A 22,810-nucleotide genomic window follows, 5' to 3' on the forward strand; every position below is an offset into this window, starting at 1 on the left:
CACACACATTGCAATCTGGACCATGATGTCAATACCCATGGATGAGTTTCACACATATTGCAATCTTGACCATGATGTGAATACCCATGGATGAGTTTCACACATATTGCAATCTTGACCATGATGTGAATACCCATGGATGAGTTTCACACATATTGCAATCTTGACCATGATGTCAATACCCATGGATGAATTTCACACATATTACAAACTTAACTATGATGCCAATACCCATGTATGAGTTTCACTCATATTAAAAACTTAACCATGATGTCAATACCCATGGATGAGTTTCACACATATTGCAATCTTGACCATGATGTCAATACCCATGGATGAGTTTCATTTAAAACAAATATCTAGCTAGTCATAGTTGTTTCTTATGGCAGAAAACCAAATATCCAATCTTGGCATTTTATAGTCAGTCAAAATGTGAGTCACGCTGGACATGTCACAGATCTAATTCTGCATATCTGCAATCAAGATATCCAATTTAATCCGTTAAACTGGCCAATATTTGTGTGATTTCGAGGTCACTTCCCAAAGCAATTGTTAAGATCATTCATGTATTTAATCCAACAGATAACTGAGTTTCTACGCTTTACCATTTGTCTTCAGCAATAAAGGAACTTTATGCTTGAATCGAGTTTAAAGATAAATTGGAAAAATAACACCCCCATTCAACTGATTTGTTTGGGTCTGCATCCTCAAATAATTTATTCACAATCTCTGCAATGTCATTTAATTAGATTTAGATAACTCAATGAAGTGTTTTCAATGTGACTAGCTGGGAAAGGGAATTGATTATATTTAGATAACTCAATAAAGTGTTTTCAATGTGACTAACTGTGAAAGGGAATGGATTATATTTAGATAACTCAATAAAGTGTTTTAAATGTGACTAGCTGTGAAAGGGAATGGATTATATTTAGATAACTCAATAAAGTGTTTTCAATGTGACTAGATGGGAAAAGGAATGGATTATATTTAGATAACTCAATAAAGTGTTTTCAATGTGACTAGCTGTGAAAGGGAATGGATTATATTTAGATAACTCAATAAAGTGTTTTCAATGTGACTAGCTGTGAAAAGGAATGGATTAGATTTAGATAATTCAATAAGGCGTTTTCAACGCGACTAGCTGGGAAAGGGAATGGATTAGTTGTTGTTGTGGGGTTTAACGCCATTTTTCAGCACACGATAGGCTATGCAAGGTGGCCAGTATTAATGGTGGAGGAAGAACCGAGGAAAACCCCGAGAAGAACCACCGACCCATGAGAAGCTACTGGCAAGCTTCCTCACATACCCACATTGGCTGAATCCTGGACTCGAACCCACACAGACAGAGGTGAGATGGCAGTGATCCGTAACGGAAAGCGCTTTAGACACTCGGCCACTCGGGGCCCTGGAATGGATTAGACACTGATGATTCAATACAAATGGCGTGGATTATATTTAGATCATTCAATACAATGTTTTCAATGTTGCTATCTGGGAAATGGAATGGATTAGATTTAGATGATTAAATAAAGTGTTTTCAATATGTCTAGCTAGGAAATGGAATGGATATTATTTAGATGACTCCAATGCAGTGTTTTCGATTTGTCTAGCTGGGAAATGGAATGGATTAGATTTAGATGATTAAATAAAGTGTTTTTAATGTGACTAGCTGGGAAACAGTAGATTATATTTAGATGATTCATTTCAATGTGGTTAGCTGGGAAAGGGAATGAATTAGATTTAGATAACTCAATACAGTGTTTTCAATGTGACTAGCTAGGAAAGTGAATGGATTAGACACGTTCATTTACAGAGGATCATGTTTATACCAGTAAAATTTGTTCAGTCTCTTAAATGTCATTTATCAACAGGTATCATATGTTCCCTGTCATAAATCCAACAACCCACTAGACATATGTTATGTCCATGTATACATGCTAAACATGTTATATCCATGTATACATGCCAGACATATGTTATATCCATGTATACATGCTAGACATGTTATATCCATGTATACATGCTAGACATGTTATATATGTGTATACATGCTAGACATATGTTATATCCATGTATACATGCTAGCCATTTGATATCCATGTATACATGCTAGACATATGTTATAACCATGTATACATGCTAGACATATGTTATAACCATGTATACATGCTAGTCATATGTTATATCCAAGGTATTTTATCACAATACACAATATATTTTATCTCAATACAAATATTTTTGCTACTACCACTGGCAACAATAACTCCATGGAAAACGTTTGCTGTGTTGAAGGTTCCTTTCCCTTTCCTCTTTTGCTATCAGCAGACTGGTCAAGGTTTTCATTTCCTCCTCGTAATTCTCCATTTAAGGTAACCATTCCCCGTGTTATTCGTTCACAATAAGGCTGTAATCCACTCTGGGGGAGAAAAAAAAATGAAATTTAATAAAGTCTGATCATGTGATCATCAACCCACAATAAGACACTGCAGGAAATTTCTGGACTAATGACACAAAAGATACTTTAGAAAATTTAGAAAAATATTTGTTGGGGTTTCGATTTTATTGTAAACCAATATGAAACAGTACATGAAAATAAATTGGTGTATATTTAATAATAAGATCACCAGTCCCTATGCAGATAAATGAATCTGGCTGCTCTGAGGCATCGACTTATGTACTATGTTATGACACTGTATATATGCTAGACATATGTTATATCAATGTATACATGCTACACATGTTATAACAATGTATATATGCTAGACATGTTACAACCAGGTACACATGCTAGACATGTTATATCCTTCTATACATACTAGAAATGTTATATCTGTCTATGCTAGACATATGATATATCATCTATACATGCTAGACATGTCATCTCTAGTGTATACATGCTAGATATGTTATGACCATGTATACATGCTAGACATATTATATCCATATATACAAGCTAGACATATGTTATATACCAGACATGTTATAACCATGTATACATGTTAGACATGTTATAACCATGTATACATGCTAGACATGCTATATCCAAGTATACATGCTAGACATATCTTATTTCTAGTGTATACATGCTAGATATATGTTATGCCCATGTATACATGCTAGACATATATTATATCCATATATACATGCTAGACATATGTTATAGCCATATATACATGCTAGACATATGTTATAACCATGTATACATGCTAGACATGTTATAACCATGTATACATGCTAGACATATGTTATAACCATGTATACATGCTAGACATATGTTATAACCATGTATACATGCTAGACATATGTTATATACTAGACATGTTATAACCATGTATACATGTTAGACATATGTCATAACCATGTATACATGCTAGACATGTTATATCCATGGGTACAAACTAGACATGTTATAACCATGATACAAGCTAGACATGCTATAATCATGTATACATGCTAGACATGTTATATACATCTATACATGCTAGCCATTTTATATCCATGTATAAATGCTAGGCATACTATAATCATGTATACAATCTAGACATATGTTATAACCATGTATACATGCTAGACATGTTATATTCATGTATACATCCTAGACATATTATATCTATGCAAACATGCTACACGTTATACCATATATACATGCTAGACATGTTATATCCATGCTAGACATATTTTATATTCATGTATACATGCTAGACATGTTATATCCATGTATACATGCTAGACATGTTATAACCATGTATACAAGCTAGACATGGTATAACCATATATACATGCTAGTTATATTCATGTATACATGTTAGACATGTTATATCCATGTATACACACTAGATATATGTTATAACCATGTATACATGCTAGACATGTGTTATATCCATCTATACATGCTAGACATGTTATATCAATGTATACATCCTAGCCATTTTATATCCATGTATACATGCTAGACATATGTTATTTCCATGTATACATGCTAGCCATGTTATAGCCATGCATACATGCTAGACATGTTATATCCATGTATACATGCTAGACATATGTTAAAGCCATGTATACATGCTAGACATGTTATATCCCTGTATACATGCTAGACATATGTCATAACCATGTATATAAGCTAGACTGGAGTTCTATGCTACAACTATGTATACATGCTTGACATGTCATAACCATGTATACATGCTAGACATGTTTTAACCATGCATACGTGCTAGTCACATCTTATAACCATGTATTCATGCTAGACTTTGGTTTTATGTTATCAACATTGATATATGGTAGACTTAGGTTCTTTGTTATAACCATGTATACATGCTAGAACTGAGGCACGTATAAATAGACTGCTGTCCTGCATTACTGACTACTGACTACTGTCAAGCATCACTGACTACTGTCATGCATTACTGACTGTTGACTGATGTCATGCATTACTGACTGCTGACTGATGTCATGCATTACTGACTGTTGAATACTGTCATGCATTACTGACTGTTGACTGCTGTCATGCATTACTGACTGTTGACTGATGTCATGCATTACTGACTGTTGAATACTGTCATGCATTACTGACTGTTGACTGCTGTCATGCATTACTGACTGTTGATTGATGTCATGCATTACTGACTAATGAAGCAGGATAATTTATTTCACCAAACAACAAAAACAAAATGGTAAGTTATAATACATTAGAAAAAAATGTCTCTTTAGACAAATATATTATGACACACTTTCTACCTGTATTTGTTTGATAAGACTTGAATTCTGTAGCTTCTGAGGCACATTAACTGTGAAATCCATGGCAACTTGTGACTGCAGATGAATCCATCTCTCTGGTGTGGATTGATATTTCCACTCAGCTGGTCGGAATGTACTCTGTAAAAGGGCAAGTTTAGTAAGTTTATGTACTCATTCTTACAACAGAGATTACAGTATTCAATGACCCTCCCATCTGTGACCCTTATAGATTTAACAACGAAAGCATCATGGATATAAAAATGCACAAAACACTCATTTTCATTCATCAATTTATATTTTATAACTTGATGTTGCCAAGGGGTCCCTGATACTGTGAATTTGTTGGTGTCTTAAAGTAAATGGGTGTTTCTTTCTAACACAGTTATCTAAATTTGTGTCGGTGTCTATTTTTTTTCTTCAGACAACATATATAATGTTATCATCTGCAATAAACTCTGAATAATTCAATAAATTTCTTTAACTTCTGGAGTTACATTGATTCATTAAAACAGATGTATACAAGAGTTGCACCTTTTTAATATTTTTGTTATCGAAATACTAAAACCAGACTCTGGGAATATTAGCTGGAATTATGACTGAAATTCCAGCTAAACTCTTTCTGTTTAAATACCTAGAATAAATCTTGAAATACCTGGAGTAAATCTATTAGAATCTCTTTTGGATTACCTGAAGTAAATCATTTAGAATACCTGGAGTAAATCTCTTGGAATAGTGCAAATGTCCAGGATATCAGTCAACAAACACACTCTTGAAATACCTAGAGTAAATCTAATGAAAAGCCTGGAGTAAATCTTTTAAATACTTATCAATCTCTTGGAATACCTTGAGTTAATCTTTTGGAATACCTGGAGCAAATCCCTAAAATACCTGAAGTTAATCTCTTGGAATATCTGGAGTAAATCTCTTGGAACAGCCCCAATATCCAGTCAACAAACACACTCAAGTAAATATTATTTTGAAATAAATGTATCAAAGATGGAAAGAAATCTGAGACAAAGTGCATTTCAATTTGCTTTTTGAAGCAATAAACTTTCTCTGTTCCAAAAAATAGTACTTCTTAATAAAAGGAATTAAGGGAAAGGACAGCATCGGATTAAATCCATCAAATGCTTTGAGATCTGTTACTGGTTAGCACACATGCTGGAATAAGTTTTGTCAAATGTCCTGTCCAAAATTAACTTGAAGCTGTCTAAGAAGATATGCTGTGTTGAAAGATACAACAGTCTCATGGAAGTCCGAGTTGTTCTTAATGCCCTCACTACACAACTTTTCAACACAGGTGATCATTATAATAGGTCATACAAGCAATGTCCAAATGTGTAAACATTCTACAAAAAGATGGACACACTTGCTCTCCAAATGTGTGGTCTTATCAATGATATAGAACCAGGGTCTATTCTAGGGATGACAATTGCAGGGGTAAAATCCTTCCCTGCATTGGAAAACGGGAACTAAAAAAAAAGAGGGTAGGTTTTAACAAATGAAATAAGAAATTATTGTGAATCCTGCTATCAAAGATCCTCAAACAGATCATGTAGAACATGGTGATGGTGGTGGTGGTGTGTGTGTGTGTGATTTGGATTTTTAATGTAGCTTTAACAATTTTTTAGTCATATTGCTAAGATGTCTGCAGTGTGGCAGTTTATAGTGATGTCTAGCACTGAGGCATCACGTTGCAGACATGTAGCATGATGTCCCATCCTGTCACATTATCCTGACACCAGGCTGACCAGTCTTAACACTAACCTCTTAATGCTGAGTGCCAAGTGAAGCAGCTGTTAGTACCATTTGGATAAGTTTTTGGTATGACTTGGCAGGGGTTTGAACCCATGACCTCCCATATCCAAGGTGGATGCTCTAATCACTAGGCCTAGGAGTGGTCAACATGGTTGTGGAAATCCTATTATCAAAAATCCTAGAATAGACACTATAAAACATGATAGCAGAAATCATGAACTCAAACAATAAGGTTCATGGTTTTTCCCAGACACCACTGCCTAGACTCGGGGGGAGGGGGCTTGGTAATGCAGTTGCCAGAGTATTGGATTTTTAATCCAAGAGTCATGGGTTCAAACACAGTTTGACCTGAATCTTTTCATAAATACCTAATAACAGAAACACTGTTTCTATTTTTGAATTAGTTTCCGACCTTGATTCAAAAATCACTGAGACAAGTAAACAACTTTCTATTTTTATTTTATTCTCAAGTATAATGATTGGCTTTTATCAAGGTCATACTGGGAGTATGAGATTTTAGATTGTAAACAACCCTATTTTGCAATTCTGGGTTTCCAATAATTGCACAGTAGTTAGATTTATTAGTGATGTTTAGAGAGATATTTCTGAGTTTGGCTTAAAAACACTTGATGTCAAGGTGTTCATTTTGTTGTGACCAGTTTGGAGTTATATTTAATTTTTATTTAAATTATTTGGATTCTAAAGACACATGCTTTGGGGTCATTTGGCTTTACGATACACAATAGACACATGCCATGGGATCTTTTGGATTTATGATACATAATGGACACATTCTATAGGGTTATTTGGCTTTATGATACACAATGGACACATACCATGACTTATGTGGTTTTATGATACACAATGGACACATTCCATAGGTTATTTGGCTTTATGATACACAATGGACACATACCGGTACCATGGGTTCATTGGCTTTATGATACACAAAGGACACATACTGGTGTCATGGGATCATTTGGATTTATGATACACAATGGACACATGCCATGGGTTCATTGGATTTATGATACACAATGGACACATGCCATGGGATCATTTGGATTTATGATACACAATGGACACATGCCATGGGTTCATTGGATTTATGATACACAATGGACACATTCCATGGGGTCATTTGGCTGTATGATACACAATGGACATATAGCATGGGGTCATTTTGCTTTATGATACACAATGGACACATGCCATGAACTTATTTCGCTTATGGTCAGATCTGCTAAAAACTGCAATTAATTCTTGATGGATTTATAGTTAGTTCCAAAACATGGAGTAAATTACCCAATTAGTTCTTGATGGATCAATAGTTAGTTCCAAAACATTGAGTAAAATACCCAATTAGTTCTTGATGGATCAATAGTTAGTTCCAAAACATGGAGTAAAATACCCAATTAGTTCTTGACGGATCAATAGTTAGTTCCAAAACATGGAGTAAAATGCCCAATTAGTTCTTGATGGATCAATAGTTAGTTCCAAAATATGGAGCAAAATACCCAATTAGTTCTTGATGGATTAATAGTTAGTTCCAAAACATGGAGTAAATTGCCCAATTTATCAAGCTTATATCCACAACACTTGAGCTGACTCAGCAGTACTGTGGAAGTATGGACACTTTAATTTCAAAGCTGATATGCCACTGGGTAAGCAGATTTTAATCATTAGGTCAATATATCATGTCAAACTTGAAAAATTCTAAAAACTATTAAACTTAAGACCTTCTGAATTGTACTGATCAAACATATCACGCTTAATTGGTATTAAAGCCAAGATACTTCTACACAACTTGTCACCCATAACTGGTATTAACACAAAGATACTTCTACACAACTTGTCACCCATAACTGGTATTAAAGCCAAGATACTTCTACACAACTTGTCACCAATAGCTGGTATTAACACAAAGATACTTCTACACAACTTGTCACCCATAACTGGTATTAAAGCCAAGATACTTGTACACAACTTGTCACCCATAATTGGTATTAAAGCCAAGATACTTCTACACAACTTGTCACCCATAGCTGGTATTAACACAAAGATACTTCTACACAACTTGTCACCCATAATTGGTATTAAAGCCAAGATACTTCTACACAACTTGTCACCCATAACTGGTATTAAAGCCAAGATACTTCTACACAACTTGTCACCCATAACTGGTATTAACACAAAGATACTTCTACACAACTTGTCACCCATAACTGGTATTAAAGCCAAGATACTTCTACGCAACTTGTCACCCATAATTGGTATTAAAGCCAAGATACTTCTACATAACTTGTCACCCATAATTGGTATTAAAGCCAAGATACTTCTACACAACTTGTCACCCATAACTGGTATTAACACAAAGATACTTCTACACAACTTGTCACCCATTATTGGTATTAAAGCCAAGATACTTGTACACAACTTGTCACCCATAACTGGTATTAAAGCCAAGATACTTCTACATAACTTGTCACCCATAACTGGTATTAACACAAAGATACTTCTACACAACTTGTCACCCATAATTGGTATTAAAGCCAAGATACTTCTACACAACTTGTCACCCATAACTGGTATTAACACAAAGATACTTCTACACAACTTGTCACCAATTATTGGTATTAAAGCCAAGATACTTGTACACAACTTGTCACCCATAATTGGTATTAACACAAAGATACTTCTACACAACTTGTTACCCTTAATTGGTACTAAAGTGAAGATACTTCTAAACAATTTGTCTCCTTTAATTGGTATTAAAACGAAGATACTTCTACACAACTTGTCTCCTTTAATTGGTATTAATGCAAAGATACTTCTACATAACTTGTCACCCATAACTGGTATAAAAGTGAAGATACTTCTACACAACTTGTCACCCTTAATTGGTACTAAGCATATATACTTCTGCACAACTTATTGCAAGCAATTTTTATTTTACCTTTGGATCTGTAACATCTAAGGATCTGCAGGTCAATCTGAATTAGGTCAAGGAATTTTATAAAGCTAGCATTTCAAAAGATGTTTCAATATGTTGCATGATGAAAGAGAAAGTCATAAATACAGGTAAAATAATTTTTTTTATCCATTTATAAAATGCATTAAAATTTCCTCTTTTTACTTACTATTCTTCATTTTGAATTCTGCATTTCTGTTCTTTGCTGCCTTCAAATTTCATTAATCATTTCATGTTCATTTTATATTCCATTTCGTTTCACTGGTAAAAAGCACACATGATGTCAGTGTTTGTACCACTGATGTCTGCTAGTCAATAAAGGGACAAGTATGAAAATGGTCAAGACAAGTCACTTTTCCAATCTCACATGTCCTGGAAAAGTACACAAAAATATCTGTACAGCCCTGGTACCTATCAAAAGGGGCAGTGATGACGATGATGATGAAGCAAAAGGTGCTAGAAGGAATGAAGTATCTGAATCATTAAGATGAAGCAGAAGAGTTATGGAGGCTCTCGACAGTTATTATGTACTTATGATATTGTGACAGTTGTGAGGTTAAGTTACTTGCACTGTAAATATGCACAACGGAGACAATGTTGGCATACCTCTGTTACTTTCATAAACTGTAACTGAAATTTCTTTTGGTTATTGTATGATCTAAGCACAAATTTAACCAAAATGACTGATCCCATATGCTTAAAAGAACTGACCCGAATTAGTCTAATATGCACTATCTACACACTTATTAAAATAGGAAAACAAATTTTGCCAGACTAGACAATATCATCTTCAGAATGTGAGATGAATGAACTACAAAATATATAAAATGTAAAAAAAATACTGACTTTTTTTAAACTTAGTATGAGTTTCACACATATTGCAATCTTGACCATGATGTCAATACCCATGGATGAGTTTCAATTAAAACAAATATTACAATCTTGACCACGATGTCAATACCCATGTATGAGTTTCACACCTATTGCAATCTTAACCATGATGTCAGTTCTTGATATAGTGATGTGGCCAGTCTATCACACTATTATGGCCTTGTGAAAATTCTGAATAAGATATAGGGTGATCAACATAACATTATAAACATGAAGGATACTTTCTTGTGGTTGAACAGATCTGTAGTAATATTTTCTCTGATGATGCCTGGTCCATCCAGTCATTGTACATGGACTTATTCTTTGTCTTTTCTATTGCAAACATGATCTAAAGAAAAAGAAAACAGTAAAACATAATTGTGTTTATTATACATGTACATCCCATTGCAAAGTATTTGAATCTAGAAATTTCAAAAACCAGATAAAGCTTTCAAAAATCATTTAAATGACACAAGAATCTTGTGTAATCAATTATGCAAGCATGCAAACAAATCTCTTTTTGTCATGGGCTAATTTACACAATCATGCATAACAAATTTGATTTGTCAAGAGGTCATTTACACAATCATGCATAACAAACTTGATTTGTCAAGAGGTCATTTACACAATCATGCATAACAAAACTCACCTGTCATGACATCATTTACACAATCATGCATAACAAAACTCGCATGTCATAAGGTCATTTACATAATCATGCATAACAAAACTCACCTGTCATGATGTCATTTACACAATCATGCATAACAAAACTCACATGTCATAAGGTCATTTACACAATCATGCTTAACAAAACTCACATGTCATAAGGTCATTTACATAATCATGCATAACAAAACTCACCTATCATGACATCATTTACACAATCATGCATAACAAAACTCGCATGTCGTAAGGTCATTTACATAATTGTGCATAACAAAACTCACCTGTCATGATGTCATTTACACAATCATGAACCGCTCCGGTGGCCTAGTGGTTAGATTGTCCGCCTCGGATGCGGGAGGTCGTGGGTTCGATCCCCGGCCAAGTCATACCAAAGGCTTACAAAAATGGTACTAACAGCTGCTTCGCTTGGCGCTCAGCATTAAGAGGTTAGTGTTAGGACTGGTCGGCCTGGTGTCAGGATAATGTGACTGGGTGGGACATCATGCTACATGTCTGCGGCATGATGCCCCAGTGCTAGACATCACTATAAACTGCCACACTGCAGACATCGTAGCGATATGACTGAAAAATTGTTAAAGCTACGTTAAAAATCCAAATCACACACACATACACAATCATGCATAACAAAACTCACCTGTCATAAGGTCATTTACACAATCATACATAACAAAACTTGCATGTCATAAGGTCATTTACACAATCATGCATAACAAAACTCACATGTCATAAGGTCATTTACACAATCATGCATAACAAAACTCACATGTCATAAGGTCATTTACACAATCATGCATAACAAAACTCACATGTCATAAGGTCATTTACACAATCATGCATAACAAAACTCACATGTCATAAGATCATTTACATAATCATGCATAACAAAACTCACATGTCATAAGGTCATTTATACAATCATGCATAACAAAACTCACCTGTCATAAGGTCATTTACACAATCATGCATAACAAAACTCACCTGTCATAAGGTCATTTACACAATCATGCATAACAAAATGTGCATGTCATAAGGTCATTTACACAATCATGCATAAAAAAACTCACATGTTGTAAGGTCATTTACATAATCATGCTTAACAAAACTCACATGTCATAAGGTCATTTACACAATCATGCATAACAAAACTCACATGTCATAAGGTCATTTACATAATCATGCATAACAAAACTCACATGTCATAAGGTCATTTACACAATCATGCATAACAAAACTCACATGTCATAAGGTCATTTACACAATCATGCATAACAAAACTCACATGTCATAAGGTCATTTACATAATCATGCATAACAAAACTCACATGTCATAAGGTCATTTACATAATCATGCATAACAAAACTTGCATGTCATAAGGTCATTTACACAATCATGCATAACAAAACTTGCATGTCATAAGGTCATTTACACAATCATGCATAACAAAACTTGCATGTCATAAGGTCATTTACACAATCATGCATAACAAAACTCACATGTCATAAGGTCATTTACATAATCATGCATAACAAAACTCACATGTCATAAGGTCATTTACATAATCATGCATAACAAAACTCACATGTCATAAGGTCATTTACACAATCATGCATAACAAAACTCACATGTCATAAGGTCATTTACATAATAATGCATAACAAAACTCACATGTCATAAGGTCATTTACACAATCATGCATAACAAAACTCACATGTCATAAGGTCATTTACACAATCATGCATAACAAAACTTGCATGTCATAAGGTCATTTACACAATCATGCATAACAAAACTCACATGTCATAAGGTCATTTACACAATCATGCATAACAAAACTCACATGTCATAAGGTCATTTACATAATCATGCATAACAAAACTTGCATGTCATAAGGTCATTTACACAATCATGCATAACAAAACTTGCATGTTATAAGGTCATTTACACAATCATGCATAACAAAACTCACATGTCATAAGGTCATTTACATAATCATGCATAACAATTTTTTTTATCATGAGGTGATTTACACACTCATTCATAACAAAACTCACATGTCATGATGTTACTTACACAATTAAATACAATAAACCTGATCTATCAATGTAACAAAATCTCAAAATTATGACACTAGTAAGGTTTCATAAAAGTAAAAAAAGTCAGAAATGTTATTTAATTTAAATAAAATTCCTAAATCCATTTCAATAGCATGTGTGTGTGATTTGGATTTTTAATGTAACTTTAAAAAATTTTCAGTCATATCGATATGATGTCTGTAGTGTGGCAGTTTATAGTGATGTCTAGCACTGAGACATCATGCCGCAGACATGTACATAGCTGCCAACCTTTCAGGCTCACAATTAGTGAAAATAGGGATAAAATTTTAGTGAATTTGGAAATGAATTAGCAAAAAATACCATGACAATAACTCCATCCACTCTGACTGTCAATACTACACTATATCAAGATCACAATATAAAACTAAAACACTACATATCTGCATTTCTATTTATTATGGTATTCATAAACTTCACTTGTTCTTGCGATTAGTTATCAAGACATGATACTGTGGCAGACTTGAACTTCCACAACTGCTTGGTCATAAATTTGTTTTCAAAACAGTTCAGACTTCTTGCCTGCTGGTTGCTTTGGTGACTAAAATTGCTGACAAATTTTCTGCTCTTTAGGCCCTAAAGTCTGTCGTTTTTTTCCTCACTCTTTTACTGTCTCTGTTGCTGTGAGGAATACAGAGGAGCTGCAGCACTTTGGTTCTTCCACAGGAAAATTTGGAAATGATCTTCGAGTCCGGGAACATTTGCTGGAACAAATGTTTAGCATGGTCTCCAGCTGATAAAGATAGATTGTGTTCAACAAGAAAACTCACAAATAATGCTTCAGCATTCATAGCTCGCAGGTCTTCCGTCGATGGCTTAAAATATTCCAGAGCTGAAATCTGCAAATTCTTAATTTTCCCAACTTCTACGTGTTTTTTTTCACAATTGATGTGCTTCCTCACATCGTCTCTGCCACGATACCGAATACTAAAATTTGTGGCACATTGTCTGCAAAAGGCATGATGTATATCAATATTTAATGGCAGAATGCATGACCAATTTTTGGTCTATTCCAAATTAAACTTTCAAGATCTTACATGCAATGCCGAACGGTAATTCAAATCAGTGTTGGTGACGCATGCGCCACAGTTTCTCTCAAAAACTACTCTTATAGATTCAAATAGGCTAAAATGCTTGCTACCAGGACAACTGTACCATTTGGCAGTAGTTCTGCTAATATCGCGACCAGCAGTACCGGACCATTTTGGCAACTGCCAATATCACGACTAGCACTTAACTGGTTATTTTATTAAAGACTTAAAATATTTTTACTTGCACCGTGAATCTGTGAATCGTTGAAAAAGTCATGAAATTCATGCCAAAATCGTGAAAGCATTTCTTAAACAACTAAATTAAATGCTGCATATGGCAACAATGCAAGACCAGTACAGTATGCATACCTATTACAAATCAAATTAGGTTACAGTGACAGATGAGCAGTAGATTAATTCAATGTGTTTACCTGTTACTAATGAAAGTAGGTCATATATAGTGTTTCAGAATGGGCAAACTCCCAGTGGATTAGAACCAGAATACAAACACAAAACATATGAATAGGTTATTTATGTTCAAGACTCACTTTAACCACCCTGCATGATTGTATAATTTTTGCTGAATGATTGTAAAGTCACAAATTCTTATGTGCTCAACCTGAGTACTGTATTACATCACTATCATATTTTTCTTTTCAAATTTGCAAAGTGATGTCAATATTTCCTTTTTCTGATTGGACATGTTTTGAAGTTTTAGAAAATCCATATGCTTTAACAATTTTCATCCACAAATGTAAAAGCTCATTTCGCTTACTTTACTTTTTATGCCATTGAATACAAAACTAATTTTTTTTGAGGAACCATAATTTTTCTAATTTCAGTCTCTGTGACCTTGACCCTATTATATTGACCCTCCCAGTTCAACATGTACTGTTCATGTTTTAATGAAAGCCATTCATGAAGTTCACCTATGGCATGTGGTACAGAACACAACAGTTTTGTGGAAATCATTTGTTTTCTTTCTTCCAGTCCTGTTGACCTTGACCATTGACTTTTGGACCAGAAAATAAATACTTTAATATTATTTTGTTGATTAAATAAAATTAACCTTTAGTTTAATTGACTTCAACATCTCTGAGCTACCATCATTTATTTATGGTATTTTGTGCCCTTATGAAGAGTCATTCAAGGGCTGATGTAAGTCAATACTTACACAGTATTTTGTCCCCTTACGACAAAGCGTTCCAGGGCTGATGTAACTCAATACTTACACAGTATTTTGTCCCCTTACGACAAAGCGTTCCAGGGCTGATGTAACTCAATACTTACACAGTATTTCGACCCCTTACGACAAATCATTCCAGGGCTGATGTAAGTCAATAATTACACAGTATTTTGTCCCCTTACGACAAATCGTTCCAGGGCTGATGTAACTCAATACTTACACAGTATTTCGACCCCTTAAGAAAAATCATTCCAGGGCTGATGTAAGTCAATACTTACACAGTATTTTGTCCCCTTAAGAAAAATCATTCCAGGGCCGATGTAAGTCAATATTTTCATTATAAATGAGTTTCTTGTATACAGGGAAGACAGGTGTGCTGGTGTGTACTTCATGCTTACATAAGCTTTGACTATATGCAGCGAAGACAGGTAACCTACAGTGAAGTTCATGCTTATATGTCTAAGCTTTAACTGTATACAGAGAAGACAGGTGTGCGAGTGTGTACTGCATGCTTATCTAAGCTTCGACTGTATACAGGGAAGAGAGGTGAGCTACAGTGTACTTCATACTTATATAAGCTTAGACTGTATAAAGGTAGAGAGGTGAGTTACAGTGTACTTCATGCTTATCTGTCTAAGCTTTGACTATTTAAAGGTAAGACAGTTATGCATGCATGTACTTCATAATTACCTGTCTAAGCTTTGAATGTATAAAGGAAAGACAGTTGTGCATGCATGTACTTTATATTTACCTGTCTAAGCTTTGAATGTATAAAGGAAAGACAGATGTGCATGTATGTACTTTATATTTACCTGTCTAAGCTTTGTCTGTGAGCTTTGCATCATCGCTGGAGGTGCCATTGCAAAAATTCCAATTACATCTAGACCACCTGGCAACATCCTGCTGACCTTAAATTAAATAGATGGCTAGGGACAGATTAAAGAAGTTTGATACAAAATCAAAAAATTTAAAAACCAAACTTTAAAGGACAGGTAACGTTAAATTTCTATCACTGTGTTCATCAAGTGTACATATGTCCTATTATGGAAGATCTTAAAAACTGTATTATTGAATGTAATTGTAGAAAACCACATTTTTCCTTCATTTTATGATTTCATTTTTGAAGAGTTAAGTCTCAGCTGTGTATCACATACTATTATTTTTGAAGATGAGAAATTACTTCAATCGCTGAGGTCAAACGAGTAATCTATAAAATTGGCAAAATGTTGCTAGTCAATAATGTTATTGCTATCCTGGCAATTCAACCAGCAAAATGCATACATGGCAACCTTCTGAGCTGTTGTTGTTGTTGTTGTTGTTGTTGCAGTTGTTGTTGTAGGGTTTAATTCCATTTTTCAGCATACGATAGGCTGTACATGGCTGCTAGTATTAATGGTGGAGGAAGAACCCAGGAAAACCCCGGAAAGAACTACCGACCCTCGAGAAGCTACTGGCAAGCTTTCTCACATACCCACATTGGCCGAATCTGAGACCTGAACCTATGCAGACAGAGGTGAGATGGCAGTGAACCATAACAGAGAGCATTTTTGACCAAACTGGGCCCCAGATATATTGTTTACCAAGGATCCATTTTTCAGCATACGATAGGCTGTACATGGCTGCTAGTATTAATGGTGGAGGAAGAACCCAGGAAAACCCCGGAAAGAACTACCGACCCTTGAGAAACTACTGGCAAGCTTTCTCACATACCCACATTGGCCGAATCTGAGACTTGAACCTATGCAGACAGAGGTGAGATGGCAGTGATCCGTAACAGAGAGCACTTTAGACCACTTGGCCACTCGGGGCCCTGGCAACCCTCTGAGAGGTATAGCATAATTACTGCTGCCACATTCCTGGCAGTTCAACCAGCAAAAGGCATACTTGGCAACCCTCTGAGAGGTACAGCATAATTACTGCTGCCACATTCCTGGCAATTCAACCAGCAAAAGGTATACATGCCAACCCTCTGAGAGGTACAGCATAATTACTGCTGCCACATTCCTGACAATTCAACCAGCAAAATGCATACATGCCAACCCTCTGAGAGGTACAGCATAATTACTGCTGCCACATTCCTGGCAATTCAACCAGCAAAATGCATACATGCCAACCCTCTGAGAGGTATAAGAATAATTACTGCTGCCACATTCCTGGCAATTCAACCAGCAAAATGCATACATGCCAACCCTCTGAGAGGTACAGCATAATTACTGCTGCCACATTCCTGACAATTCAACCAGCAAAAGGCATACATGCCAACCCTCTGAGAGGTACAGCATAATTACTGCTGCCACATTCCTGGCAATTCAACCAGCAAAATGCATACATGCCAACCCTCTGAGAGGTATAAGAATAATTATTGCTATCACATTTCTGGCAATTCAACCAGCAAAATACATACATGCCAACCCTCTGAGAGGTTTAAGAATAATTATTGCTATTATAAATGGCGAAAAAGTGTAATTTGGTTGTTAAAAGTATAATCTATATCACATGCTATCTTTGCTACTTGCCTGATTCTGTCAAAATTCACGTTGCAGAGGGCAAAATCCATATAGATTAGGACCAGAATACAAAATATAATATAAAGTTATTTATATTCAGCATTCCATGTAACTAGTCTACATGTGTAACTGTTGCTGAATGATCATGAACTGGAATTCTGCAATGAGCACGATTGTGTGCTCAATCGGAGTGCTGTATTACATTATTCATATTATTCTTTAAAAGTCAGTAAACCGGTGTTTATTTGTCCTCTTGTCTAATCAGACATGTTTTGAAGTTGGAAAAGATCCATTTGCTCTAACATTTTCTGTCATATAACATCCACAACTCAGAAAATAAAGCATTTGGCTTAACATCTGGCACCATTTTCTTTAAATGTATAGATTGGTCCACTACCTAACCAGCTTAACAATATAACAAATCAGTCAAGTTCAAACTGAAGAAACCTGTCTGTTTTCTTGGAAATGGGTCATACTCAGTTGTTATAAATAGCAAATGAGAAATTATGCTACTATTATGCAGCAGTCCTCATTTTAAGAATATTCTCAAATTTATATGAATGGAATTAAAAGCTGATCATAAAAATGTCAAGCACTTTGTACTGGTTTATTTCTTTTTGTAATGTACCAAAATGAGCATAATCCATATACAAACAACATACATGCCAACCCCTGGTGAGGAAAAGGTGTAATCCATGTGGACAAAAAGAATAATCCGAGCAGAAAAAAGAGTAATCCACATAAAACATGATAAAAATTCAATGAGCATATGTACAGAATGATTTATTTATCCCTCTGGACTTTTAACATCAATTACTGCTTCAAGTTTCCATATATAACACTTTAAGCTTTAAAAAGCAACAGACTCTCATACTGCATTTCAAAACACTTTGTACCAGCTGAGACTATAAATGTTTTGCACACCAGTAGAGTACTAAGTGCTGGGTTACAGAGCCTGGATCTGAATTCAGTTTTACTTTTGTCAACAATACTGAACAATCTCTCACAGTCAGCATTAGAATGGTAAAGAACCAATATTTCTTTCATAACATGACAAAGAAGAGGAAATTTCTATCTTACAGTTATTGGCTCTTTTAGTGGAGAAATAAGATGAAAAAATCAACTCTGTCCACATGAAGTACATTGTCAGGTAGAGTGCTAGCTTGATACTGCAGGAGTACTCCTTTTAATTTATCAGCCACCTTTCCTGCAGCATGGTGCATCATATGACAGAGACAACCCGATATGTACAATGATGGAGACATTTTTCAAACCCCATACAGTTCTGCCAACTTATGTTTATTCAAAGCATTATCAAGCAAATAAAAAAATGTTTTCTCCACTAGAATCTACTGTTAATTCTGGTAATGAAAGAAGAGCACTCTGACTTTGCCCTTTTCATTGTCAAAGTCTCTTACACAGACTGGGTACAACTTTTTGTCATCATAATCACTACTCCTGTCTGTTGCAATACTAAACAGCCCAATTTTCATGGCTTCTGTAATTTTAAGTGAAGTATCTTCTGCTAAACTCCTAACACTATTAGATGATTTTGTTCTTGCACATGCAATTTTGGAATCAGGAAACATCCGTTTGAACAAAGAACCAATGTAGATTTTTTTACCATTAGGGGTAGTCCATGTTAAATGAAAAACTCTGTAGATAACTAATCTGCATTTATAAAATTCATGTCCACAACTTAGATCTGCTGTAAAAAAAGAAGTTACCTTAGTACTGAAGTTAGTAAAACGAGCTAATTCAAGATTTCTTTGTTTCACCACAATGACCAATATTAAAATCCTTGCTACGCAGCCTGCAAGGGGCGTGAAGCTGTCCTAGAATGGAATGCTTTATTCTTTGAAAAATATTTTTGCTCTAACACACACATCGACTAGAATAAATCTGATGTGACTTTTAGCGCCAAATACCTACAGACTGGTTCTGTATCAGATATGAATTAAAACAAAGAATCTGCGAACAAAGATTAAAAGTTTGAAAACCAGTCTGTTCTCTCCGAACTAAGCCATACAGCTGCTATAAATAGAAAACAAGGTCAAAAGTTGAAAGTCGAAACAAGCATGTTTCTTGGAAATAGGGCAACTGCTATAAATAGAACATAATATTGTTAGGAAAGTGGACAAACATACTCCTAGGTCATAGTTACACAGAAGCTGTCTTTTCTAGAATACGGTCTGTGGGATTAACAGGATGTTAATAAAAATCAGGAAACAAATTATTACATTTTTTGGAGGGTTATATACCGAAAACATGTAAACATGTAATCCAAATAAAGTTACTTGTAAGATATAATTTAGTGAAAAAAAGCATAATGATTATGCCAAATGCATAACGTTTGGCATGTATGAGACAAGCATAAAATGTAATTTGATGAAAAAAAGTGCAATGATTACACCAAAAGTAAAATGATTGCCATGTATACAAATGCTAGCTTGCTAGTATTACTTTTGAATCGTGTCAGAAGGTGTTTGTGTTAAATTCAAGTCCTAACAAAAGGTAATAAAGAAAACCTGTTTGGCATGTGTTGCTGGCCATTGTTCATTGAGAGCATCAAGACTTTCTGGTCGACTCAGTGACTTCCTCCTGGGTTTTACTGTGGGTTCATCTTCTGCATTCTCATCATCTTCACTGGCTTTATCTTCAACAGGTTCTGGTGTCCGTACTAAATGGACAGCATAGTCTTTCTGACTGGTTAACTGAAATAATAAATCAGACTTCATCTCCTAAGGAATTTTGACTCAGGGTTACTTTTACTAGATTTATATTGTTCAAGATTGTGAAAATCCCATTTAATGATAGGTATTCTGAAGAAATGTGCATTTAACCTGTTTGAATAATTGAAAAAAAGAAATAAAAAATTCTTTCAATATTCAAAGTTGCTCTTATATGCAGCTAAATTCCAAACATAAATAACATTTTGAACAAAGATTAGTGACATGGTCATGTCATTGTGTAAAACTGTCTGTAGACCATATGACAGTGTACTAATGGGTACCGGTGTGTAAACTGTCTATAGACCATATGTATTGATAATGGGTACTGGTGTGTAAACTGTCTATAGACCATATGTATTGATAATGGGTACTGGTGTGTAAACTGTCTATAGACCATGTGTATTGATAATGGGTACTGGTGTGTAAACTGTCTATAGACCATATGTATTGATAATGGGTACTGGTGTGTAAACTGTCTATAGACCATATGACATTGTATTGATAATGGGTACTGGTGTGTAAACTGTCTATAGACCATATGACATTGTATTGATAATGGGTACTGGTGTGTAAACTGTCTATAGACCATATGACATTGTATTGATAATGGGTACTGGTGTGTAAACTGTCTATAGACCATATGACATTGTATTCATAATGGGTACTGGCGTGTAAACTGTCTATAGACCATATGACATTGTATTCATAATGGGTACCGGTGCATAAACTGAGTTTTTAAAAATACTTCCAACAGATTTTTTTTTACTAGCATTCTGACATGGAAATTCAAGCCGCCAAGAATTTTACACATGTATAACATGGAAAGTCATCTCCCCAAGAATTTCAGGCATGTCTTCCATGGAAAGTCTGGTCCCTGAGAATTTCAGGCATGCCTGACATGGAAAGTCCGGTCTCTGAGAATTTCAGGCATGCCTGACATGGAAAGTCTGGTCCCTGAGAATTTCAGGCATGCCTGACATGGAATGTCCGGTCCCTGAGAATTACAGGCATGTCTTCCATGGAATGTCCAGTCCCTGAGAATTTCAGGTATGCCTGACAAGGAAAGTCCGGTCCCTGAATTTCATCTGGACAACTGGTCATCAGCATTGTTGAATTTTGATCAAAATCTTTAACTGTGAATGGACTAAATGGATCAGTAATTGTATGTATGACTATTAATTAATTAAGTAGATATTAATAGTTTGAACATGTATGACTGTAAGTGTATATACATCAGTAATTAAGTAGATATTAACATTATTTACAGGTCTGTATTTGCGTCACTCATATTTGTAAACTTTTCAACAGCCAAGCGGTAGACTGAATAATAGGGAGATTGGGACCTAAAATTGGGACGTTTTTCATGGCATTTTTAAGAGCCATTTTCACTAAATATTGACCAATCTTCTGGGTCCAATACATGTGAAATTATCCAAGTACGTAATGCCTCTCCCTGTGAGTCCTTAATTTCCCCTAGGGTATGCACCCTTTTTGTATTTTGGTCAGCTGTGGCCAAATGGCACAACAGCTAAAGGTTAGTCTTAATTAAATAAACAAGAAAACCAGTGTAACTAATTAACAGCAAATCCTTATCATAGCAATTATTTTGTGAAAAGGACTGTCCCTCCAACATACTTCAAATAAGCCATGTTCTACAGTGTGTGTATGTAAGCACCAGCCAGCAATTGATAAATGATGCCCTATCTTGTTGTAACTAATGGTGTGTAAAGCTGAACTTAACAGTGTATGCTGATTGAACTTAACAGTGTATGTTGATTGAACTTAACAGTGTATGTTGATTGAGCTTAACATTGTATGCTGATTGAACCTAACAGTGTATGTTGATTGAACCTAACAGTGTATGTTGATTGAAATTAACAGTGTATATTGACTGAACCTAGCAGTGTATCTTGATTGAACTTAAGTGTATGTTGATTGAGCTTAACAGTATATGTTGATTGAACCTAACAGTGTATGTTGATTGAACTAAACAGTGTATGTTGATTGAACTTAACAGTGTATGTTAATTGAACTTAACAGTGTATGTTGATTGAACTGAACAGTATATGTTGATTGAACTTAACAGTGTATGGTGATTGAGCTTAACAGTGTATGTTGATTGAACCTAACAGTGTATGTTGATTGAACCTAGCAGTGTATGTTGATTGAACGTAACAGTGTACTATGTTGATTGAACCTAACAGTGTATGTTG

The 22,810-nt window shown here is 35.0% G+C and overlaps 1 protein-coding gene across 1 annotated transcript in view; it reads right to left on the minus strand.

Annotated features, from left to right (window-relative positions):
* LOC149780124 (protein odr-4 homolog) overlaps window positions 1-22,810 on the minus strand; it is a 59,884-nt gene that overhangs the window by 34,166 nt on the left and 2,908 nt on the right. Inside the window, exons 2-7 of the mRNA XM_089936894.1 lie at window positions 20,394-20,579; window positions 16,171-16,266; window positions 10,582-10,688; window positions 9,455-9,491; window positions 4,741-4,878; window positions 2,249-2,416 (exon numbers count right to left, since the gene is read on the minus strand). Coding sequence (XP_089793020.1) covers window positions 2,249-2,416; window positions 4,741-4,878; window positions 9,455-9,491; window positions 10,582-10,688; window positions 16,171-16,266; window positions 20,394-20,579 — 732 coding nt within the window. The remainder of the gene's footprint in view (window positions 1-2,248; window positions 2,417-4,740; window positions 4,879-9,454; window positions 9,492-10,581; window positions 10,689-16,170; window positions 16,267-20,393; window positions 20,580-22,810) is intronic.

This window comes from Sinohyriopsis cumingii, chromosome 16 (assembly GCF_028554795.1).
Source record: "Sinohyriopsis cumingii isolate HCF-2022 chromosome 16, ASM2855479v2, whole genome shotgun sequence".
Lineage (NCBI taxonomy): Eukaryota > Metazoa > Mollusca > Bivalvia > Unionida > Unionidae > Sinohyriopsis > Sinohyriopsis cumingii.